At 43.0% G+C, this 25,937-nt stretch overlaps 1 protein-coding gene across 2 annotated transcripts; it reads right to left on the bottom strand.

Moving 5' to 3' along the window:
* Positions 1-3,609: 3,609 nt before the first annotated feature.
* Positions 3,610-9,189, bottom strand: LOC119650897 (filaggrin-2-like). 2 transcript variants are annotated; one of them, XM_038054076.1, is made up of 4 exons: positions 9,045-9,189; positions 8,198-8,543; positions 3,945-8,107; positions 3,610-3,871 (listed from the first exon to the last, which is right to left on the bottom strand). In XM_038054076.1, exons 2-4 carry the CDS (start codon positions 8,532-8,534, stop codon positions 3,785-3,787), a joined length of 4,587 nt encoding a protein of 1,528 aa, XP_037910004.1. In that variant the 5' UTR covers positions 8,535-8,543; positions 9,045-9,189; the 3' UTR covers positions 3,610-3,784. The 2 variants fall into 2 exon arrangements, with proteins under 2 accessions (XP_037910004.1, XP_037910005.1); XM_038054077.1 differs by having other exon boundaries at positions 9,033-9,147.
* Between the last annotated feature and the right edge of the window lie 16,748 nt (positions 9,190-25,937).

The following is a 25,937-nucleotide window of genomic DNA, read 5'->3' on the forward strand; positions in this document are numbered from 1 at the left end:
TCCCACTGTCTGAATTAATGGGCAGAGGATTGAATGCTTTGATCAGTTTATATGTATATCTAGGAAACGTGGTTTCTGCCGAGGGTAGCACCGAACTCTATGTTGTATGTGTTGACAGCGTTAGATTCGCTTTCGCTGTTTTGTCCAACCTGCCTGAATCTACTGTGTACAAGTACCGGATATTGTCCCAGAACACGTGTGGAGGTTTCATCTCTCTCCTCACAGAATCTACAGACGGTGTCCTTAGAATCCGTTTTTGAGGTTTGTGTAATTCCCTGGTTGTTGTGCTGAGTTCCATTCTGTATGCCCAGATTACTGCCTTTTAGCTTGGCTTTATTATTGCAGTGTATATCCAAACTAGAATTCTCGTGGTGCATCTCCACTTTTCCTTGCTATGGACTTTCAAGACATCAGAGCCCTTGTAGCATTCTGACATATGTTGTCAACATGTGTCTTCCAGAGCAGTTTTTGGTCTAGTGTGATCCACAACTATTTGACCCCTGTTATTCGTTTCATCTCCATTCCATGTAATCTAATGACTCTCAGGTAATCAAGCATGCGCTTTTTAGTGAACACTGCTATATTGACCTTGGCTGGATTTATTTGCAGCTCTGCCTTCCTGCAAAGGCTACTAATGATTTGCAATCCGATTTGGATTTTATCAGACAGTTATTTCCATTGTTTGTATGGCATCCTGTAATACATCGGCCAGCAGATCCTCGGTAAATGCCCCATCTTCCTTCTTCAGACAGATATTGCCTTGTCTTTGAATATGGCTATGGCTATGGCTTTCCATAGTTTGGATACTTCTGTATCCCTTCACAGAATTCCCTGGAACGGATAGGCTTTGCTTCCCTGATCGTGATACTATACGTCGTCAGTGCGCTTTTGTAACTCTGCAAGTCTCCGGTTTGTTTCGCCCGGTTGAAGAGCTTTTGCGCACACAGGGTCTCATTCTGGCTTGGTTCCTGTTCCAGTAGGGTACATCCCTTGGTGACTTAACTGTCTTAGCCGGACAGCTGGGCTATGCGACAATGACGACTCTGCTGAGGCCTTCAACCACTGTTTTTAGCTCTATTTCGCTCCTAATGTTACCGCTTACCTGTAGATAAGCCATGTTGTCACTCAGGTGTGTTGTGTACGAGTCCTTGCCTCCTCTCTTGGGATTCCTCATTATTCTATGTATCCACTTGCGAGGTGTGTAAGTGATTATTCTGTGATCCGACATAGAAGTCTAATCCACCACTCTCCAATGCTTAAGCAAGCCGCTTACCAGACTGTTCCCTAGAATTATATCTTACAGCTCTTGCCTGGTGCTGGTCACGAATGTTGCCATATTTATTTCTAACTTATTACTGGTGGTGGTACTCGCCTCTTCAATTTATGTAGCTGCTTCCCAGACCTCATGGTGGCATTGCAGCGGAGAACAAATGTTTGCGCCTGGCTTTCGCAGAACCTCGCTAGTCTAATGGCTAATTCCAGTGGGAACCTGGTGTCGCCTATTGCCACGGCTGCTTAGCAAGTTCTTCCCCCTTCATAAGTTTCTTGTGAGAATGAGGCAAGCTCTTGGCTTTTCAAGAGAGAAATCCCAATTATCAGCATGCTTCCTCTTCGCAGACCGCTAATCTACCCCCGGTACACCCAGGGTTCTTTAGCTAGCACTATTCCAATGTTATCCTCGGAACTTGGCTTTGCAATTACTGCAGATACAGCTTTTTCACGGTGGAGGTTTTCCTGGACGGCCGTCTACCCCAAACGTGAGGAGTTCGCCTTTGTCCTCTTCCTTGCTTCTAAAAACTATCCATAATCGTGTGTAGAGATCTATGTTTTGAGTGATTAGGAGGCGTAGAAGCTTTTCCATCTAAACGCTGCGGCTTTGGGAAGGTAAATCGTCTCCATGTGTGGACCCTATATGTCAGCACATCTCGACAGCTCCGTTCCTTTCCATCCTGGTAGTTTAAGGACTATAGTCCCGAGACAGTCCGCCATGTCCTCCATCTCACAGTCTATCAGGATAAAACCTGGGCGAAAGTGCATGCTGGTGAATGCGAGCTCCTTATTCCACCCCTCACACATCTCCATGACAATGAGATCCTCAATTATTTCTTGCTCCTCATGAATGAGTATTTGCTCCGGAAATACTTTCGGCAGTATGACCAGTCGAATGCTTTTTACCGCATTAGCATAGCTAAGGACGGCTCTTCTGACTCCTGTCTTCACCCCTAATCGCTCAAGGAATGCCATTTCCTTGAGCTTGTGTTTAGGTTTCTCAGGAGCATTTTCCTCTTCCGGGCTGATTTCCGCTACTCCCCCTTTTCATGTCAACCCCAGAGGGAGATAGGTTGCTTCCCAGAAGGCTGTATTCTGCATCAGTTTATTCGACAGTCCTCTGCTTGGCAGCTAACAAAGAACTTGGTCGGTGCAAGGCCTGGCGCCCGTACGCGATGCGGTTGGAAGGAACGGTTGGTAATTTACATATTAAGGAGGGATGACAATTGATTTGGTGGCTACACCATGCATGAAGTTCACTTTTCCAAAATGGTCAACGAGTGGATCGCCCCAAGCACCCTTGGCGAAGAAAAGTGGAAAAGAAGTACGGAGGTCTTGGGAAGTGTGAAGGGAGAAGCGGGAGGTTCTCTATTTCAAACCCCGTTAAAAAATCGCATTATTGTGCCTATAATAGGAGGTATTTTGCTATCATCATGCCAAACTTTGACCTGGAAGCATAATCCTTGGACAGAGGGGGCATAACACGGGTACACCGGAATTGTGGTAGTCATCCCGAAAGGGACGATGTTCTGACTTTAGTTTGTGACCACATGTTTTTCATAGTTCCACTATAAATCCTGTATTTCTCGCTTCGTGCTGCGTTGGCTCCTATGAGAATAATAATTTCATTTCTATCTCATCCGTTTCGAGGGTTACGAGACAACGTTCTGTGAAACTTCTCACCTTAATAAACCATTTGGAATCTATATTTTGATGACACGAAATTAATGATCCGCCAGATCATGACAAACAATTTTCCTTAGCGCACATTTTTTTTTTGAGTAGGGTAGGTGAATGCATTTACGCGTACAGTGTTGGACTCCCGGTTCGGTACGTCGTCGGACTACCAACTAAACACCTCCCAATCGTCAGAGAGCTAGCCTGGAACCGTTTGTCACATTACTTCGGGCTAGTCCCCGAACTCTCCCGCCCTGCGGAGCCTTCAAATCAGGGAATTCCTTTCACCAACGGGAGGGGAGAGGAGGAAGAGAACTGTCTGTTCTAGGAACCCCCTGCCATCCGGCTCCTCCACCGGTCGAGCTCTTCTTAGCAACGAGAAGGGCCCGAACATAATGGGCAACACGGCACCATCTGTCAGCACTCCTCAGCATCTCTTCGACAATGTTGTCTGGAGAGAGATCCCTTGTGTCTAAATAGAGCTGCTGACGAACCCCATCCCACCTTCCACATGAAAAGCGCACATTGGAATCAACTTGCGATGCCAGCCCCAACCTTATATCTTGGCGCTATCCCTCACTGTTCGATATTTATGGAAACGTACTAGAGAATATCCGTGAAAACGGATACTTGTTTAACTCGTTAAGCAAATTGTGAAGAATGTGAAGTAATATTTTTCCCTTTTATTTTAAAGAATACTATTTACAAATCATACGCAAATATTGAAGCAAATAGCACTCAAATTGAGCAATTAATGTCTCCATAACTTTCAATTCACTAACAAATGTTTTTTGGTATGTTCTATGACGTCCTCGTGGCAGCACTATAACTAGGGTGCTTATCCAAATAGATCCTTAGCCTTTTTTCCAATTCTCCTCCAAAATCCTGGTTTTTCCTGATTCTGTTCAGATTCAGTTTGCTGAGCCTATTTCGGTAGAGAAAAACAGAGAAAATATTATTAAACTATCCATTGGTGAATCATTCATTTTTGTACGTACCACTGCAGGAGTTGCTTCTGCATTTGCAGAAGAGCTGCTGCTGCTTGAGCCATCATGACTACTACTGCTAGAACCAGCATGGCTGCTACTAGATGAGTATGAGGAGTGACTTTGGTAATAGCCTGATTGCCCTTCGGCTTGCTGGCCATGAGCGGATCCATCGGCCGATTGGCTATACGATGCATGACTTTCGGATTCTTCGCGTTGACGAAGATCGTCGAGTTCCTGCTGCAAGTTCTGTGATTCTTGTCCTTCATCGACAAACTGTTGCGTCAAATCTTCTGTTTGCTGGCCACCATCAACTTCAAATACTCCAACTTGGAGTTGTTGCCCACCGTCCTCAGTATCTTCTTCTTGTTGATGGCCATAGGCATTTGCATGACTGAAGCTTCCTCCACTTTGGAAACTGACTGATGACGATGAACTTCCGGAGGTATACCGAGATTGGCCACTTCCCGCATAGCTAGAACTGGGTTTGTTCGAGTAATGAGCTTCGCTGCCATAGACTGAAGACCCGTAGCTACCTCGACCCCCAGCTGGTTGATGAGAACTGGATTGACTTTGATAGATTTGGTCTTGATTTTGTTGTTCTTGGATTAGATTTTCACCCGTAAGACTGCCATGGGCTAAAGACCCGTAACTTTCTCGACCGCCTGCCGATTGATGTGAGCTCGACTGGCTTTGGTATGTTTGATCTTGATTTTGTTCCTGTTGCGTAAGGCTTCCATGGGACCCGTAGCCTACTCGGCCTCCTGCCGATTGATGTGAACTCGACTGACTTTGGTAAATTTGATCTTGGCTCTGTTGCTGTTGGGTTAGACTTTCACCAGTGACAGCTCCACCACTAACTTGGGATTGGTAACCGCCTGATGAGGATACTTGATAATTGCCCTGCTGTTGTGCTCCGCTTGTTACAGTAGCCGAGCCGCTTCCCTGAATAACCTCCCCATTAGGTCCTAACAGAACTGGAATAGTTTGCGTTATTGTGGTCTTCTTCCTATGGTATGATCTTTGCACTTCGGTTTCTCCAGCTACCGTTGGCACAACTTCTACGGTTGTTTGTTGACTGTTAATCAATTTTTCTTTATCAGAATCGAAAGGAGCAAGAGGAGCTCTATAAGGAGGCGAATATTTGGGGGTAGTCGAAGCTGGAACATGTTGGTTCGCTATTTGTGGTTCAGATGGATAATATCCAATTCCTGGTTCAGCTTCATTCATGTCATAATCTTCTTCAAAGTGTTGAGGTGGCTGATCACCACGATCTTTGCTTATTATTTTACCCGGGGCCGTTCCAGAAGTTGAGGTCGAGGATAAATCAGCACTAGTTCCATATTGAGACTTGTCCAAATGTAATGTACCATTACGGAGGCGATCTTCATCACCATCGTAGACTCCTTGCTGCGCAATATTAATTTGAACTTGTCCATTGCCTCCGTAGCTGCTTGTCCTATTCAGTGAAGATTCCTCGAAAATTCCAGTGCTGAGCAGCTGTTGTCGACGACGTTCTTCTTGTTGCCGGCGCCATTCCTCTTCTTGTTGTTCAATTGTTAATTGGTGGGTTACGTAACCAATATTTCCGCCACCAGCAGTCATATTTCTATTCACCTGAGAACCATATTCAGTATGCTCCAGTCGCATACCTCCTCCATAAGGCTTTTGCGCGTGATGTGTTTCATACTCGTAGCCAGCTTGCTGCCTGCTTCGATCTGATCCTGCCGGGTATTGACCTCCTTCTCTATGTACCTCAATAGAGCTTGAATTTATTTCTGCACTAGCACCTCCGTAACCAGTTTGAACCAAAACTTGCGTATCTTCTTCACTGCCAGCAGCCTCCTGACTTGTTGCTACGACAACAGGGTGCTGAGTTTCGGCTGTCGTTCCAGTCGATGAAGATGAGCTTGTCTCGTTCACTTGGGAGGTTACAGTATATCCCACCTGGCCGGGCCTACGATGGATGCTTTCGCTCTGCAATTCCTGTTCCTCAGTGCTCTGAGATGTCAGATGACCTCCTTGAGGATATCTAGTCCTTGAGCTCTCACTGTATGCAGTTTCGGTTTCAGTTTGCGATGTACGACTTCCTTGTGGGCGACTATGATGTCTTGTCCAATATGAATCTTCTGTTTCGGACGTAACCTGTGTGTTTTGATGACCTACAGGATGCTGAGTATATCGGGTAGAATCACGTGTTTCATCCTCCGAGTGTACAGTGTGTTGAGAGCTTCCATGATATTGCGATTGGGATGTTTGACTCTCCTCTTTCTCAGAGGTAGTTTGCGTTGTGCGATGGCTTTGTGGATATTGCTGGTATTGAGTAGATTCTCGCGTTTGATCTTCTACGTCAACAGTTTGGGAACTTGCACCACTTACATATACAGGCCGGTTTCTATGGTAGGTTGTGGTCTGGCCTGTTTGACTGGTTTCTTCAGATGTTTGATATGTTTGTGGCACTTGTTTTTGACGCTCATCTGTGTAGTGTTCCTCGTGACTCTCCTGGTAGCTGGTGGATCCACCAACGACAACGGGAGTTTGTTGCTCTCGAGTTCGATACGTTTCACTGGTACTCATTTCCTCTACGTTTTGAGAGGTCTGGCCGAAAATGGGTACCTGTTGTTGATTTTGACTGGTATAGTGGTCTTCTTCTTGCTTTTCGAATGTACTTCCAGTTGCAACTTGTTGAGGATAGCGGCTTTCATATCTTTCATGGAATTCGGTGTCATTCCTATTGATCTGACTTCCATAAGCAGGGTAACTGGGCCGATACTGAATGCTAGATTGCTGTCGGTCGTCTGTGATCGTTTGCTGGGAAGTGGATACAGTAGGTTGAGTTGGTTGCACGTTGTAGTTCCTGAGCTTGTCGGCAGCTTCTTGTTCATGAATTGTCAATGTGATTTCCGGAATTAGTACACTTTGTTGCAGCTGCCGGTCCTCTTCAACACGTTGAGACTCACTGGTTTGGGCGATAGTTGAGGGCTTCTGTGAGTAGTACTTATTCAATTCTTGGTTCATTGATTCGATTGTTTGCGTGTCTATGTTGACAACAGGTTTGTAGTCAGGAACTGTGTCTGTTTCTTTCTGGAGATGCTGGTAAATGCTATGGCGGGAGGTTGAAGATGTCGGCCGGGGTACCGCCTGGTGTTCTCGAGTAGACTCATAACTGGAGCTTTCTCGGTGTGTTGAAGAGGAAGACGGATATACTACGGGTATTTGTCGTTGAGAGTCTGTTTGGCTGAAAGATTCTGAGGATGAAGTTATTGTTTGCTGAGATGGGATAACTACAGGAACTCGCTGATTCTCACGTTCTCTAACAGTTGTTGAGCTGCTCGTAATTGTTTGACTTGTTCCTCCAACAGGAATCGGTCGATAGTGGCGATTATATTGAGAACTTTCACGGGTCTCCGTGGTTTGACCTTGAACTTGGCTTTGAGTTGGAATATTTTGATCAACACTTTGGCTCAACTGAGAATCGTAGTGGTCATCAGTGAAATATGACCCAGGATAAACTGGAACTGTTTGCTGTTCTTGTTGCTTGCTGTAAGTGCTGTCTTCTTTATTATAACTGGATTGCGACTGATCTACAACAATCGGGACTGTTCGACCGTGGTCAAGTATTTTCTGAATGTCCTGTGAGGTTCGTGTCCTATAGTTCGTGTAAAATGGCGAACGTGATCCGTGCGTTGAGCTGCTGGTGGAGCAGTTTTTCTTCGTTACATAGCGTTTTCCACCAATAATTGTAACTGTTGTGGGATAAGCAACCGAACTTTGTTCTTCTCTTCGATTTAGATCTTCGACTTCAGTAGCATACGTGGGTATCGGCTGGTATCCACCATGAGATGATGAAGTGTATTCGAAGTGTTTCTTCTCGGAAGTTCTGTGATATCCACCGCCACCGATTGTCTGTGGAACTTGCCTAAAATCTTCAGCCCCGAAAACATCTTGACTTTGCTGTTGGACGTCTTCTGTCTGTTGTTGTTGGCTGCTAAAATCTCGTGACTGGCTCATTGATTCCAATTGTTGAGCTGCTTGGCTTTCGAAGTAGTTTGGTTGTGTTATTTGGCTATAGAGTAGTTTTCCGCTTTTCATATCCGCTATCATTTTTTCAGTCATTTGGCGCGTAATCATATCCAATTCCTCTTTGCTTTTGCCCGCAAAGCTGGGAAAATCAACTAGAAACGAAATGACACAAAGTAATTCTTTCATACTTCCGATCAATTGCATATTTGACTGGTTTATTTTTATTAACTATGTTTACTTACATGTTGATCCACTTGAAAATTCATGGCGGGCATGGTATCCGCTTCGACCACCGGCACCAGGGTGAGCACGAATATTATATTCAGATCGGAGCCTATCTGCCATTTTCCTGATTTCATCCATGTGACTGCGCGCCCAAGAAGAGGACAGGGCTCCGCTGCTGGATGAAAAACTGTGTGCATCTCCATCGCCGTGGAAAATAATAGGGGAGTCGATCACCTTCGATGTTTTTTGATAATATTCGCGCCGCTCTTCGGTAACGTGGCCCCCAGGCTTCCCGTGCGCTGTACACGCTAAAAGGGTTAGGACTACCCCACAAGTTGACAACGACCACCGCATCTTAGTAGTCTGCAAATGTAATGGGAAACGTATTGAATGATTCTGTGAACTGTACTTCAAATTGATAAACTAAATTCACACAGACTACCGTCAACACAAAGAATTTATTGCGAATAGGAAGCGAAAATCGTTGGGAAGAGAAACGCATTTGTGATAAGGCCTTAAATAACAAATCAGTTTTCAATGAACCATGGATTGAACTTTCTGCCATGGAGAGATAAACATGTTACGGCTTAGTAGCTCGTTACAATGAAATCTGCTGGTGATGCAACGTCCCGATTTGGATTATATGGACTATAATTAGGGCTGATATTGTGAAAGGTCTTTCAAAATGAAAGTAGGGCGCCGAGATATTCCGAAAGTGTATCAGAATATAATGTGTGACCTTACGTTAGTAGTAAATCTGAAGGATGGGATGGTCCCCGAAATCAAAATAATGAATGAAAATACAATTATCCAACTATCATTAGGGACTATGTTTCAGGAAAAACTTCTAACCGTAGAGCTCACCAATTATTCGATTAACGCACTAAACTCTACCAGCTTCACCAAGATCTTTCTAAAACACGATCGCGGAATGTACTAACTGATCTTCTTAAAATCCGGCGCCTTAAATCAATCTTCCGCTCTACTCTCAATATATATATGAGGACAGATAGTAGTTAGCAGAATTCAATTAAAAAATAATGGAAAATCCAAAACCGGGTAAAATCCACTGATAGCGGGGTTCAGATCGTTCCAAGATCGTTGGGAACCGATTTTCTCAGAATTTCGTGGTGAAGACGATTTTCACATTTTGAGATAATGAAGAAAATATTTTGAATTGATGATGCTTGAACTTGGAAGGCACCTCAGAATCAAATCGACATCATAGCTATGACACATTGCTGTAATCATAGCTTGGTGATCCGGAGCCGTAAGATGAATGGAACAGGTTTTCGCAGTGTGTCACTAGCGTGTTTTTAGAAATAATTTAACCATGCAAAAGTTGTTTATATTTACAGTTTGCCTTCTGAGAAGACAGAATTTTGATTTTCCTGTAAATGAAAGGGAGTATTTTCATTGTTTCCATTGTTGCATCAAAGTTTGAACTGGAAATTTGATTTTCCAAAATGTAGGTGGATTTTCCGAATCGATCTAAGTCCTAGTTGAAACTAGTCAAAATAAGGTATATCAACAAGTTTTATATTGAAGTTCTCCAACCACCGTAGTCACGATCTCTTGTAGTGCATTCTGTGCATGCAGATCATCTAGTTCACTAAAGACGAAATCAATCTTGTGGCTTTTGAATAGTAAATTAGTTGTTAGTCATTGATGATTCGATCTTCGTTAGATGGGCTTTGTTAGAGCCGAATTTCCGCATGGACTGACAGCATCACCACCCTAGCCAAGCTAGATACAACCTGCACGCTTACATGTACGCCTTGATTAGTTAATGAAAATTATTCTGCAAAATGGGAAATATAGTATGGACCATTTTTAAATATGTATGTAAATTTAAATTCCTCAGAAAAATCTAAAAAATAATTCGAAGAAAACGACCTGCTTTTGATTTCATAATAATCGTCTTGTGCCTTTTCCGCCAATTTCGACTTTAAAGGCCATTCGCCGTCAGCTTATCAATTTATAACTGAATGAAAGTAAACAGTTCTGTTTGGTATCTTTAGGTTGAAATTGAAGGCATTTCAACTTGACATACTTACTACGGATTATTATTAATATAAAGAAATTAATTTGTAAACGTTTTTCAGGAAAAATGTTGTTCTTTTATTTTTAGAGAAAGATGCCGTGTTTGGCATCCATGAATGCACACTTTTTTGGAAACCGAGCTAAAACTAAAATTTATATTTCAAATACAATTAAATCAAATCTCTAACAAATCGGGAGACCGGAAGCTGGACGCTCAGCGTAGGAAAAACTTCGTCTTTTTAGGGTTTTGTGTAAAACCAAACCTAATTAAAATTGATTCAGTGTCTGTCTGTCTGTTACACGGCCTTTTCTCAGAAACGATTGTATCGGTTGACATGAAATTTGGTGCGAAAGTGAAAATTGTGAACGCCAGTGAGCTACATCGTTCTATGGTGAGTGAAAGGAGGAGTTCTCGTACATGAGTAAATGTTTTTCACCGAATATAGTCATGTGAGATATCGAATGAAAGGTCTCAATTAGTACTTCCCGGAGCTGGTTGGTTGGTTGTTGGAAAAATGGAGGGTGCGGAGGACAGAAAGTGATTTGTTTGTTCACAGATCCATTCTCAGAAATTATCCAACCGGAAAATCTGAAATAACTCATAAAGCTACACCTCTGGGGTATCCCGGCACAAAATACCCTCCATACCAGCATCTGTTCGAATAAAGTTAATAGTAGTGAATTACCATGTTTTCGAAAAAGGTTTATACTGGAGTGGCGTTCCTTAAATTTATTCTAGATTGGCAGTAATATCTACTATACAATAGAACAAACTTTGGTCAAAACCGCCCTATTAGTAAAAAAGTTGCAGTAGTTCAAAGTTGTCCCTTCCACGTAAATTTACCGCAACCTAAGACACTAAACATCAATATCACACCAAAGTAAGTTGCCTAACATGCTAAATGCATATACAGTGTATATTGTTTACGACAGTATCAGATATAACGACATCCGTTTTTACAACGAATTCCAAAGGTCCCGGCTAGCAAGAGTATTTTTGTATGTGTGACTTATAGTTTATAACGGCATCGGATATTACGACCAACCTTGTATAGAGACGAAAAATTCAGCGACGAATTGGCTGAATTTGAATCGACGGACTCATGAGCACAGTAAGTAAACGCCAAGGAATCATCAAATTAGGGGAACTACTGAGTTATAAAAAGCCAGCGGAACAGAACGTATGCAATCAATTCAGTGTTGTGTTCAGTGGTCAGTTTGGCATCAATTTAAAATTTTTGTTTTGATTAGGGTTGACTTAATATTTAAAACAACTAAAAGAAGGTCTACATGGCGAGAAGAAAAGCATTTACAATCGCCAAAAAAGCAGCAAATATTTGGCGTTTTGAAGCTGGAGAGTCGAATGTCAGCATTGCCAAAGAATTTAACGTAAGTTTTAAATATGTATTACGAACAAATACGCATGCATGGTATCTCATTTTTAAGGTTTTGTGTAAAACAAAACCTTATTAAAATCGATTCAATGTCTGTCTGTCTGTCTGTCTGTCTGTCACACGCATTTTTTTCCAAAACGGCTAAACCGATCCGAACGAAATTTGGTGGAGAGATGGGAGCTATGAAATCCCACGCATACAGCGAGTGGAGTTTAAAGGGGGGCTCCCCATACATGCAAAGGGGGGATTGAAAAATTTTTTTCACCGGATATAGTCATATAGGGTATCAAATGAAAGGTCTACGGACTTGAAGTGAGACAGGACTCATTTTCGGAAACACCCAACCTAAAAATCCGAAAAAAATCAGGGTGGTGCGTCTAGATGAAATCTAGGCCTCAAAATATGTCCCATTGCGATATCCACTCAAATAAACTTACTAATAGCATATTACTAACTTTAGAAATTTACTGAAAAACCCCCCTCGAATTTTGCACCAGCATAGAGGACAATATTTCGTATATACGTGCTAAATTTCGTGGAAATCTGGCAATTAATGCCAAAGTTATAGCAGTTCAAACTTAGTAATTTCCCGCGAATTTACTGCTTCCAAAGCCATGCAAATCAGATGCTGACGTCATAATTACCCGGAATAATTGACATTGACATATTAAAGTCGCATTTATGAAGAATCTATTTATCTGCAGCCCTTTTTAAGGTTTTGTGTAAATCACTTATGTGAAGTCTAATCTTCGGGAAATGTCCCATTCCGATATCTTCTCAAATAAATTTACTAATAGTACATTATCAACTTTTGGAAATTGACTAAAAAACTCCCCTTAAGTTCATCCTAGGTGTATTAAAGTTTGCACCGGCATAGAGGACAGTCTCGTGCATACACATGCCAAGTTCCATGAAAATCCAACTATTAGTGTCAAAGTCATAGAAGTTCAAACTTATCAATTTCGTGGTAATTAACAGCATCCTAAGCCAAACAAATAAGATGCTGACGTCATAATTAACGAGAATAATTGAAATTCCAGTGAAATATTAAAATTCCATTCAAGAAGAATCTAATTCTCCCTAGCCCTTTTTTATATTTGATGTTGGTTAAATTGTTGGCATTTGCTGGCATTTGTTGGCATTTGCTAATAATATTAAACTCAGAGTGTGAAGCGTATGAGGTTGACCATTATCAACACAGGGCTTTCCATCAAATGATTTATTTAAAGAAAATAGAGGGCACTGGGATTTTTAGTTATATTACACGGAGCTGTCGTGCACTCGTCGTTCCTCACGTCTTTTTCTTTTTCTTCAGCCTTCAGTTCACAAGCGGGGTCGACTCGTCGTGATCGGTTTCGTCATTTTATTTTATCAAATGCCTGATCAGGATGTAATCGCGAGACCTTTAAATCCCCATCCAGCATATCAAGCCACCATTGTTTTTGCCGGCTTTTTGGTTGCTTACCATTGCTTTCGATGTTCTGACCAATACTGGTTGTTGAATTCTCGTTAACGTGAATTACGTGACCACACCATCGAAAACGCCTCTCTTGCAGTTTTTCCACAATCGGTGCAAACCCATATTTATCGCGGATATTCTCATTTCAGACGTAATCAAAACGTGTCACGCCACCAGTGCAATGCAACAACTTCGTCCCCATTACCGCAAGACGCCGTTCATTGTCTTTTATAGTCGGCCAACACTCAGAACTATAGAGAGCGGCAGACGGACGACATTGCAGTAAATTTTAGATTTGGAACGTGCGCTGATACGCCGATCACAAAGAACACCAGTTGGGGAATGCCACTTCATCCAGGTTTCATTAATGCGTGAAGCAATTTCATAACGCAGTTAAATCGCTGAGTTCTGGCAATGGCAGTAACCTGCCCAGAACTGAGCGATTTCAATATCTCGGGTCAATGCTATAAGCCAATGGAGAACTACGTTATGCTCCTGGCATAGGGAAACACTAAACCTTTTATACCTGAAGCGTCAGGCTTCCGGTTTCCCGACTTGTTATTATTTAAATCGGTTTCCTGTCTGTCCGTCACACTCATTTTTCTTCGAGCCGGTTGTAGCGATTAACACCAAATTTGGTAGAAAGTGGGAATTGTGAACGCTCACACATACTGTGAGTTACTTCCTTTTACGTCGAATTTAAGGGGGGCGGCGGGGGGAAGTGTCCCCATACATGCAAAATGGGGGTGTACATTTTTTTTCATCAAATATAGTCATGTGGAGTATTAAATTAAAGGTCTCGCTTAGTACTTTCCGAAGCCAGTCTTAGTTTTGACATTTGTTGGAAAGGTGTGAAGTCCGAGGGGTTAAAAGTGATCATTTCTTTAACGGACCCATTCTCAGAAACTACTTAACCGAAAAATCTGAAAAAAGTCAAGAGGCTGCCACTGTATGATTCCTAGGCTCCAAAATACCCTCCATATACCGATACCTGTTCAAATAAAGGGGCAGGAAAAGCAGCAATATAGGCTACAGCATAGAGCATTATCCTACCAAATTTAGTGAAAATCGCACTATTTTTAACAAAGCTATAATAGGTCAAAACTGTCGCTTCTGTGCCAATTCAAGACTTTGAATGTCAACATCACTTGAAAGTGGATATTCTCACATAATATATGCATATATTATATATTCGACTTCGGTAAAAATAAAAAAGGTTAAGTCTTGTTACCAATCTAGATTAGACAATGTTTTACTTAAATGGTTTAAAATTCAAAGAAGCCGCAATATTCCCATCAGCGGTCTTATATTCGCGTCAACTCATCGGCCAAAATGCCTATCGGCATCACTCCAGCTACCGCGCCGCTTCGTCTAAGATGGCTGACCACAGCACACTCTTCAGGCGCCTTTTCTATAAATTACGCTCAATTGTTGAGCATTACATTCGATATGCAATGCAGTTGCCCAAATTAACGCTGTTTACAGCATTATAGAGATCACCACTCTAACTATATGCAGCTATGAGTGCATCGCGTCGTTGCTAGGGCCATGCTAACATGAGACGCCTTAGTGCAGACATGATGGAAGCGCTGTTTGAAATTCCGCTTCGAATCTATCATCACTCTACGGTATTTAATTGCTGATTTTGTAGTGGTGGTATGCTTCCCCAATCTAATACGAGCACTGGTTTCCTTACGTAACTTCGTGATATGCACCGCCTCTGTTTTATCTTCCGCGAGGGCAACACCTGCATTTTCAACCACTTTTTAAGGTTTTGTGTGAAGCAAAACCTTATTAGAATCGAGACGGTATCTGTCTGTCCGTCTGTCCGTCTGTCCGTCTGTCTGTCTGTCTGTCTGTCTGTCTGTCTGTCACACCCGATTTATTCGGAAACGGCTGGACCGATTGTCACGAAAATTGGTGAGAGTTTGTAATCTGGTGTTCCCTTTACATGCAGTAAGTGGCGCCATCTTGTGTTAAGTTTAAGGGGGCTCCCCATACATGTGAATGGAGGGTGCAAATTTTTTTTAAACAGAATGTAGCCATGTGGGGTATCAAATGAAAGGTCTCAATTAGTACTTTTCGAAACTGGTTCAATATTTGATGTCGGGTGAAACATAGGGGAGTGAGGGCTCAAAGTATGACCCGCAAAAAGTGTAACAGGTCTCGTTCTCAGAACCTCTCCCACCGAAAAATCTCAAAAAAATCACAGTGATGCAACTCTACGAAATCTAGGCCTCAAAATATATCCAGTTCCGATATCTGCACCCCCCTTGTGTTCATCCCAGAAGTACAAAATTTGGCATGCATATAATGAAGAACATAATGCACAGTTTGGTCAAGTTTGAAGAAAATCCAACTATTATTAACAAAGTTATAGAGGGTGAAACTTTACAATTTTTGTGAATTTCGTGCACTCTACAACCCGCATGACGTCATCATCACATATCAATTCGTCAATACCACAATGAAATTAGTTCTTATGAATTGGGTCGCAGAGAATTATTTTTTTAGTTATTTGTCAACCAGACATGTGTGTATGTAGGTATATAATATATGCGTGCTAATGAACTGCGGGCCACAGTAGATCTACTATAGGCAGTACCCTTACAAAAATGACCCCACTTGCAAATGTGCTCGCAGAAGCTTATCTGTACACATCAGAGACGCTAAACAAGGAAAAGGCATAATCCTCGTCAAATCGCATTGGTAAGAGAGAGATCGGTGAGCTTTTGCTATTCCGGTACTACGGCGTGCTCACCCATATAGCAAAAAGTTGTTTCACGTATTCACTTATACATAAGCAAAAACTTGCCAATCTCACCAATATATTGGCAAGTCCGGGCGGTATGTCAAACACAGCTGATCGGGTTTTCGGTACATCTCGCTCATGCTCAAGGGCAAAACAATTTGAAATCGTGTGTACTCGCACTGATTTCCCCCCTTGAGGGGCAAGGGGGAGTGAGGTAGCTGTCTAGTATCTAACTGTGCTGCGGGCAGTTCGCTCCGAGACTTCGTGGTGAACAGACGTTGTGCAAAGTGAGAAACTACAGTGTGTCCCAAAAAAACGCCTTCGGGCATATTGGATCAAAAGTTGAGTTCGGAAGTGGAAAGGAAAAGTGAAGACAGTGCAGTGAGAGCAAAACCAAAGGAAATATTGTTCCTTTAACAGTGGCACCAATATTAATTGAACACTGTCAACAAAAATAAAAGAAGCAAATAAAGGAAAATTTCTTTTATTTTCAGAGTGAACCAAGGACGGGCTTGGGGACAGGATGTCCGCCAAGAGATCAAAATTGATTCTCCCAGAAGAGATTTCGTCTGAGGAAGAGGGAACAACGGGCCCTACAACCAAGATGGACGCAGATTCGAGCCTGCTCATCAGGATTGCGGAGCTCGAACAGGAAAAGGCCGACATGGCCCAGCAGTTGGAGTGCCAGTTGGCGCTCATCAAGGAGCTACAGCAGGAGATGGCTGAAATAAAAGCAGCCAACATGGCCGCGAAGCAGCCGGCCCATCAAGAGCAACAGCAGCAACTATTGAACCAGCAGCGGCAGCAGCAGCAGCAACGGAAACAACAGCGGCAAGAGCAGCAGCAGCAGCAACGACAGCAGCAGCAGCAACAACAGCAGCCAGAAGAAGATGACGGCATGTGCCCGGAGGTCATCATCGAGGAGGAGGAAGGAGACCCCTTCAACTTTGTAATGCGGAAGAAGAAGACATCAAATAGGAATAAGGTTAGTGCCACCGTTGTAAGTGCCCCACCAACCACCCGACAATCCTCTCCCCAAGCAGCTACTCCCAAAAAAAATAAAATCCCTCCGATAACTGGGTACAAACTGAATGTACCACAGTTCTTAAAACTGATTAAAGAAAAAGGGTTGAAAGCAACCCTGAAGAACACGAGGGCTGACAAGACCCTCATCTTCACCGAGACGGTAGAAGACCATGCTGCAATTTTCGCTCTCATAAGAGAGAAAGGGCTTCACGCCACCACCAGCACCCCACCGACCGAACAAAGTCGCTGGTTATTCGCGGTCTCCACAGGGAGACAGACCCAGCAGACATATTGCGGGAACTCAATGAAGATTACCCGCAATTAAAAGTGAAAACTGTGGCCAATCTAATTACGCGTGCAGATAAGCTTCTGCACAGCCAGAATCCGGCACTCCCGATGAGCTCTCAATCGGGACTTTTCATAGCCACCTTCGAGCCTTCCCAAGAGCTAAGTGAAGTATTAAAAATTAAGTATATACTTCACCAGAAGATTTCGCTTGAGAAAGTCAAGCCAATTGAAGAAGTGCAGTGCTACAACTGCCAGAACTTCGGGCACATTGCCCCTAACTGCTCCATTGTGCACAGGTGCGTGAAGTGCGCAAAAAAACACGTTCGCGGGGAATGCCCCACACCATCGGCGGAGGTGCCGCATTGCTGCAATTGCGGCCAGACCGGACATCCTGCCAACTACCGCGGATGCCCGGCATACAAAGATATGGTTGCCAGAAGGGAAGCTGGCAGGGCGCGAAAAAATGCAGAAACGGCGAGGACCAAGCAAACGGTGACACAGATGTCACAAAGCTTGTCCCGGCCAGGTGTATCATACGCCCAAGCAGCTAGGAATACTCTTCCTAGAGCTGCACCTCAAGCTCCACAAGGCAACAAACTGGGCTTCAAGAACTTGGTCGAAAGCCTCGCTTCCGCCCAAACAAATGAGCAGCGGCAGATTGCCGCAATCCAACTACTCATGAACTTATGGAGTTAAATATAGTCACATTTAACTCCGCGTCCCTGGTCTCACACGCCCAACGTGCCACTGCCCAAGCGTTGGTTGATACTCTGAAAGCAGACATATTCTGCGTTTCGGAGACCCACCTAAACCACAGACATAATGTCAATTTCACCGGATATACCACTATTCGGCATAACAGCAACACGGGCGCTGCCCTTCTAGTCAAAAAAGACTACCATTTTGAAGAAGTCGTCATCGAGGGCTTACTAGTATGTTCCGCTGCAGCGGCAATAGTTAAAACTACCGATAATAAACGGATTTTGGTAGTTTCCGTTTATTTCAAATACAATTCCCCAAGTGAGCAACTGGGCCATGACTTAAAAGTCTTGGGCGATCTCCAGTTAAAATCCAAATATCTTATCTTCGGTGGCGACTTTAACTCACGGCACAAATCCTGGGGCGATAAGGCAGAAAATTTAAATGGGAAAACCCTGTATAACTGGATCCACGACCCTTTCACGCCAGCCAACCTTGAGGTGGTCTCGCCGGATTCGCCGACAAGACCCGCTAGTCAATCTATCATTGACTTTTTCCTGCTGTCTGATGAAACCAAGCAAAGTTTTCAGGTAACTTCCTGTAAAACCTTGCCAGGCATGTCCGACCATTTTGCAGTTGAACTCAAAATGGCCTCAACTTCACAACTGCAGAAGCGAGTTAAGATAACCATCAGGTCATTCGCCCACACTGATTGGGACAAATTCAAGTCAGATTTAGCACCAAGGCTGAACTTGAAGAAACTCGCTACAGATCGCAATCTGTCGGACAAAGAAATCGACGAAGCAATCATTTTGGCCATGGACGCCATCAATACTGCTACACGCAGAAATACCAGGCTTATCAAAGTCGATGAGTTTGTATACAACAAACTCCCGCATGATATCATGCTACATATGAAGGTCAGACAGATTTGGCGCAGGAACCTCAAGCGCAACTTCCATAAAAATGGAAATAAAGTTAATGCTGAATACAAAGCATTGCTCTCCCGGATTAATTGCCTGAGTACAATTATCCGGGAAATGGTGGCGCAATTCCGCAATAAAGAATTAACCCGTAATCTCGCAGATATTAAACCCGGGCCAGATATGTTTCAACATATAAATAGGCTAGCGGGGAAAAATAAGTCCCGTAATTTCGTTCTTACCAGGAACAAGGAACCAATCTGCGGAGACGCCAGAAAGGCGCAAGTCCTTGCGGAATCATTTGAGTCTCAGCTCAATACCCCTCCGCCTCAAAGTAACCCGGCAATAGTGTCGATGGTTGAAACAACTATCGCCGACTTTGTCTCTAGGCATTCAAATAGATTAGTAACATTCTCCCAAACGAACTCCTCCGTAAAACCAACGGATTCGCAACAATTTCTGAGTTTATCACAGCTCACCGACTTGACCTCAAACTTAAACGGTAAAAAATCAGCCGGACCTGACGAAATTCCTAATTACGTAATTAGGCAACTTCCCCGAGTCTCCATCAAATTTTTGCTGGCAGTATTTAATAACTGCATAAATAATGGCTATTTTCCCACCACCTGGAAAGTAGCTAAAATAATTGCGATCCGGAAAAAAGGCTTCTCTACTGAGCCTAACAACTTTAGACCCGTCTCATTATTATCCAATTTAGGCAAACTCTTTGAGAGAGCATGGACACTCGGGCTAGTCCAATATTGCAACCTCAAAGAGATTATACCGAACCATCAGTTCGGGTTCCGCAGCAAGCACGGAACTCAACATGCACTTAGCTACCTTCACGACACCGTCGTAGCAAGACTTAACGTCAATAATAAACCGACCGTAGCATGTGCATTAGACTTAGAAAAGGCCTTTGACTCCGTATGGGTAAACGGACTAATCTACAAACTGATAGATCTTGAGTTCCCAATTCCGATCATTAGAATTGCACTAAGCTTCTTCGAAGATAGGTATTTCTACGTCAGTGTGGGGAATGAATTCTCCGATCTCTTGTCGGTAACATCGGGAGTACCGCAAGGATCCATTTCTGGACCCACCTTTTATAATATCTTCACGGCTGACGTCCCAACTCCTGAGACCGGCACCGAACTCATTCAATATGCCGATGATACACTCATCTTCGCTTCAAGCCTCCACCCCAACAGGGCAGCCAAAGCGGTCGAGAGATATTTGAAAGATCTTGGCAAATATTACCTGGCATGGGGTATTAAGATTAATGAGGCCAAAACGCAATTCTGCACCTTCCGGAGGAAAGCTAGATACCTAGGTTCTAGAGGAATCCATAGAAAAGCTATACGCTTGAAAATGAAGATCGGTAACACTATAGTGAGCAATTCCCAGACCATCAAGTACTTAGGAGTTAAACTTCACGAACTCCTTAAGTTCAAGCCACATCTTGAGCTCGCTATCGGTAAGGCACGCGGTGCATTCAGTAGGATCTACTTTCTTCTTCGAAAGAAGGTAGGACTCAGCACCAAGGCCAAACTGACTCTCTACAAGACCCTGATCAGACCCATTATCTGCTATGGAGCGCCCACGTGGATCACTTGCTCCACCCGAACCATGTCCAAATGTGAGGCATTCGAACGCCGGATATTAAGATACTGCACTGGTCTTTCCTATAATTGGAAAACTAAGAAGGTTGGAAAAAACGCCGAGGTATATCGGCGCGCTAAGGTACAACCTCTTCGAGAATTCGTTCTCAACTTGGTGGAACGGTTCTTCGAAAGAACGGAGAACCATCCAAATCCACTAATCCGGCAACTCTACCAACAGGGTAGCACCTTCCCATTGGCCAACTACCTAAGGCCCTGCCAAATAGTGAGCGAAGCTCTTAAACCCGCCATCCTTTCCCTATATGATTCTCCCTGCCTGGTAGGGGTACATCGAGGCTAAGCACAAGATATGTAATGTGCTATTGTATATAGTAGGTTAAGTATTTATCGTTAGATTAAGTTAGATTAAGTTTAGACTTAGTTAGTTTTAAATATTTTAAGTAAGTAAGCGATGCCTTCTGGCGCTATTAGTGCAAGCGCAGTCTTGAAATAACTCAGATTAGTTGAAAATAAATGTGAAGATCCATGTATTAAATCAATACAATTAACGTAAGAATTACACAGAAGGTCGGGTAGGCCAAACAATTGTAATAGCCACCCATTGAAATAAAGTTAAGTTAGTTAAGCTTAATATCTAAGCTAGAAAGTAATTAATAATGTATTAGAAGTAAGACACTATCGTAAATAAAAAACTAAAACTAAAAAAAATGAACTGCGGGTAGTGCCTAATTCAAATAGATATAAGAAGTAAATCGGAAATATGGGTACGATCAATTTATATACGTGCATATATGTGTACAGTATTCGAAAATAGGCAGTTTGTTTGTTTAGGCTGAGCGTAATATCTATGGCTGTAATATGTACGTATGGCTTTTAGTTTGGAAAAATATGAAGGATTATGTTGGATTTGTAGCTATATACGGATAGAAAAATGTGCGTTGAAATTTCTTACATAAGATGAACACAAAACCTTTATACCCGAAGCGCCAGCTTCCGGTATTCCGACTTGTTTATAAGAGCGATTGTTTCGGATGAATGCAATTCCACATCCGTGAGATTTTTTACAATAACAATCATCACTATTATAGCTAGCAGCTGGGATGTTGAGGACATCATTATACATGATGTTCTACAACCGCTGTCCTAGAACACAGCCCTGTACACTCGCGAAGACAATGTATTTTTTGTTTCCATTGTCTGTGTCGTACCAGAGCCTTCAACCTGTTAAATAGATGTCCGCTATCACAGTTGAGTAATTGGGTACACCAATCTCCGACAAAGATCTCCCTATAAGGTTTCAATTGGCCCAGTTGAACGCATTTTACACGTGAAAGGGAATCACAACAACATACTTAATAGTGCCACCCGTTCCGTGCGACATATTTTCAGCCAAGCCGTAAGTTGGATGGCGTCGACGGTTAACCCGGTTGGAAGCCGAATTGTCGGTCTGATAAGACTCTCTGCAGCCGAGAACAATCTGTTGTAAATTTTACGCTCCAACGTTTTCCCCATAGTGCCCAACAGACATAGGAAGATATTTTACCAGGAGGTCTACCAGGCTTAGGCAACAACACTAGCCTTTGCCGTTTCCATTTCTCGAGAAAGAGCCCATCAATTATGGCAGGCATGCTTCAAACAATTCTATAAATATGTCAGGCCTCGACTTTATGGCTAATTTAGGGCTTTATTTGTTGTCTCCTAGCCTACCGCCAATATCCAGCACTTTTTTCGTCATCACAGCCACATTTCAAGGTGTCTGCAGACTGTAACCGCTTATGCTCTCCCGAGAAAACAAACCCTCAACAATTTTCAGTAGGAGATCAGCATATGTACTTTGCGAAGTTGCCTCACCTTTGGATTTCCCCATTACAACCCTGTGGGTGCTTCCTCATAGTTCTATATCCGCCTCTACGCAGCGAATAATATCTCGGCATCGATGAGCCGAATGCTGTCGCGATACACTCCGTGGTATGAAGGATTCTCTTCGAGGGTGTGCTTAGTATAGTATCCTGGTCTAACACTACATCTAAGAATGTTTGTTCGTGAATTGCTTTCGCAGACCAACCTGATAGTTTTTGTCATTCTTCGACGAGCAGGCTTCCAACCGTTTGGCTTGGTTTTCAGGTGGGCCTTTTGATGTAGGACTCACTGACCTTCGAGGACAAATCGGAAGCTAGTGAAGGACTAACCTATTAACCTGACCATCATTAGCCAATATGATGTTTAACTGCGCCAAAGCCCTTCACACTTCTCCATATGTCAGCGTAGGATAAAGTACCCGTGCTTAAGATGATGATTGTCTCGAGACAGATCCTCATTCCCTCATTTTTCTTTTTAGGCTTTTTTGGCCCAACCTTAGTCCAACTGTCGGGTACCTTTTGATCTGACATCGGCTCCCTTGGTGGCACTCGTGTTTTAGGCCTTTTTGCTTTTAGCTTCAATACCAATGCCCTGACTGGAGCTGCATAAAGCAAGATGGAGCTGACAACCTTCCAGATAAAAAGCCGACAGCTTTCCCTAGGGCCACTTACATTCGGTAACATTTTTACCAACAATGTAGTTACTCCCAAAGCCTTTGTTGCTAAATTCTCTAGACGCGGCTTGAATTTCAGTTTTTGGTTAATCGTGGCTCCTAGGTACTTAAGCGTTGGTTTCGAATGTGTGACGTGCTCGCTAATCATCAACAGTGCAAGAACCGGGATCCGGTGTAGGCCTGCCTTAATAAGGAACTCCAGACATCCCGGGTTTGCGAAAGGGTCCTGGCCTACGCCATCGTTCCACCTCCTGCAGGGTCTGCCTCATCTTCTTTTTGAACCACAGATATCGCCCTTATAGACTTTCCGGGCTGGATCATCCTCCTCCATACGGATTAAGTGACCCGCCCACCGTAACCTATTGAGCCGGATTTTATCCACAACCTGACGGTCATGGTATCGCTCATAGATTTCCTCGCTATATAGGATAAGGAATCGTCCATCCTCATGTAGGAGGCCAAACATTTTTCGAAGGATTCTTATTATTATTAAGAACCTAAGTCTCCGAGGTATAGATAAGGACTGGCAAGATCATTGTCTTGTACAGTAAGAGCTTTGACCCTATAGTGAGACGTTTCGAGCGGAACAGTTTTTGTAAGCTGAAATAAGCTCTGTTGACTGCCAAAAATTGTGCGCGAATTTCGTCATCGTAGCTGTTATCGGTTGTGATTTTCGATCCTAGATAGGAGAAATTTTTAACAATTTCGAAATTGTAGTCTCCTATCTTTATTCTTCCCGTTTGACCAGGGCGGTTTGATGTTGTTGGTTGTTTGGTTTTTGGTGCCGACGTTGCCACCATATACTTTGTCTTGTCTTTATTGATGTGCAGCCCGCCTGCTCGATCTTTATGAAGGCCGTTTCTACATCTCGGATTGTTCTTCCCATGATGTCGATATCGTCAGCATAGACTAGTAGTTGGGTGGACTTAAAGAGAATCGTACTCCTTGCATTTACCTCAGCATGACGGATCACATTTTCGAGGGCCTGGTTAAAGAAGGCACATGATAGGACATCCGCTTGTCTTAGTCTTGTTCGCTAATCCTGCTCTTTATTGACGTTTCTTTCCTTCGGTTTAAAATCAAAACTTCTTCGAGTTTATGCTCTGCGAGCGTCAGACCAGCGTCTTTCAGCCAAAATCTTATTTCAAAAATTGTCTTGTTTGTGAGGAACTCGTCTGCGAAGCCAATGACTGTCACTCCTGTGGGCAGCTGTAATTTTGAAAATTCCGTCATACATTATTATCCACAGGAGAGGACCGATCCCGATCCTTGTGGAACCCCCGGACTGTTCTATGCGTCTTAAGTCCATTGTCCGAATCGTAGCACAATAACCTCTGCCAGAGGAATTCTATGACTATGCGCACCAGGAATTTGGCTAAAGTCGCAATTATTTTTCTCCATTTTGTAGTATTGAAGGCATTCTTCGCATCGAGAGTAACTTCTGCCTAAAATTTATTGAGTACTGTTCTCTATGCAATTTTCGGCACCGTAATGATCGCATTAACAGTATGTCTTGCTTCGGACTGGAATTTTACAACGACCGGCCGGCAACGGAAACGGACTAATGATTTGCGCGTTTTCACATGGAACGTGCGCTTGCCGTGCAAACCGAATGCTGTCAAGAGGCTATCCATCATCCGGCTCAATAGGTTGCAGTGGGCGGGTCACTTAATCCGTATGAATGAGGTTGATCCAGCCCGGAAAGTCTATGAGGAAAATATCTATGGTAGAAAAAGAAGGCGTAGCAGACCCTGCCTGAGATGGAGCGATGGCGTAGGTGAGGACACCAGACAGCTTTTAAGGATACCATTTTTTTGGCCGTTGAGATCGATGATGGTGATTAGCACAAGCTTCTTCAATTTTCCGGAAAAATCTTTTTTGAAGCATTTCGCATATGTTCTCTGTCTGTCTGTTTGTCACACACACTTTCTTCAAAAACAGCCGTATCGATTGACACAAAATTTAGTGGAAAGATTGGAAATGTGAACACCCAAACATGCAGCAAGTTAAATCCCTTCATTGGTGGGTATGAGGAGTTCCCGTACCTGCGAAAGAGGACTGTTCCATTTTTTTTTCTTCACCGAATATAGTTGTGTGGTACTTCACATTAAAAGTCTTGATTAACACTTTCAGACAACGGTTTTGGTTTTGACATGTTCATTTTTTCGCGGATCCATTCTCAGAATTACCAACCCAAAAATCTGCAAAAAAGAGCATGAAGCTGCCTTTATATGGGGTGCAGACCCCAAAATAATCTCCATTCCAATATCTACTCAAAGTAAGTTAATAATAGTATATTATTATGTTAGTATATTGGGATGTTACCCTTACGTTTATCCTAGACTCATAAAAACTAGTAGTAGTGTAGACTATGCTATGAAGCATAATATTCCTAGGTTTAGTCCAAATCATATTATTACTATTAAATTGTCTGTAACCCAAAACCCTGGGTTATCTGGTTATATCACACTAAAGTCAGTATTATATCATGCTAAATGCATATACAGGGTGCGGCAGCATAACTTCCTTTTTTCAAAACTCAATAAAAACTATTGTATGCATCGGCAAATATTTATTTATTTTTTATAATGTCTAAAGTTTTTATTTACATTGTTTTGAAGATCAAATCTGTTAGGTGACGTCACCCATTCTCCATACATTGCGTAAACCGATTTCTGGCGTTTGTCATGACTCTTGTTAGCATAGCAGGTGTTATGTTGGCAATTTCTTCTTGGAAGTTGGTCTTCAAATCTTGTAGGGTTCTTGGACGGTTCACATAAACACGGGATTTCAAAAAACCCCATAGAAAAAAATCACAAGGGGACAGATCGGGAGAGCGTGCCGGCCATTCCAAATCGCCTCTAATTGAGATAAGGCGCTCTGGAAAGTGTTCCCTCAAAACAGCCATCGATGCTCTTGAAGTGTGTGCTGTTGCACCGTCTTGTTGGAACCAAGTGTCCCCCAAATCCAAATTTTCTAGCTGTGGGGAAAAAAAAAATGCTGTAGCGTATTTACATA

This window comes from Hermetia illucens, chromosome 3 (assembly GCF_905115235.1).
Source record: "Hermetia illucens chromosome 3, iHerIll2.2.curated.20191125, whole genome shotgun sequence".
Classification (NCBI taxonomy): Eukaryota; Metazoa; Arthropoda; class Insecta; order Diptera; family Stratiomyidae; genus Hermetia; species Hermetia illucens.

Coding starts and splice junctions, on each gene's coding strand:
- LOC119650897 (XM_038054076.1), bottom strand. CDS start 8,534: ATGCGGTGGTCGTTGTCAACTTGTGGGGTAGTCCTAACCCTTTTAGCG. Junction 8,108..8,197: donor ATTTTCAAGTGGATCAACAT/GTAAGTAAACAT, acceptor TTTCGTTTCTAG/TTGATTTTCCCAGCTTTGCG. Junction 3,872..3,944: donor CAGAAGCAACTCCTGCAGTG/GTACGTACAAAA, acceptor CTACCGAAATAG/GCTCAGCAAACTGAATCTGA.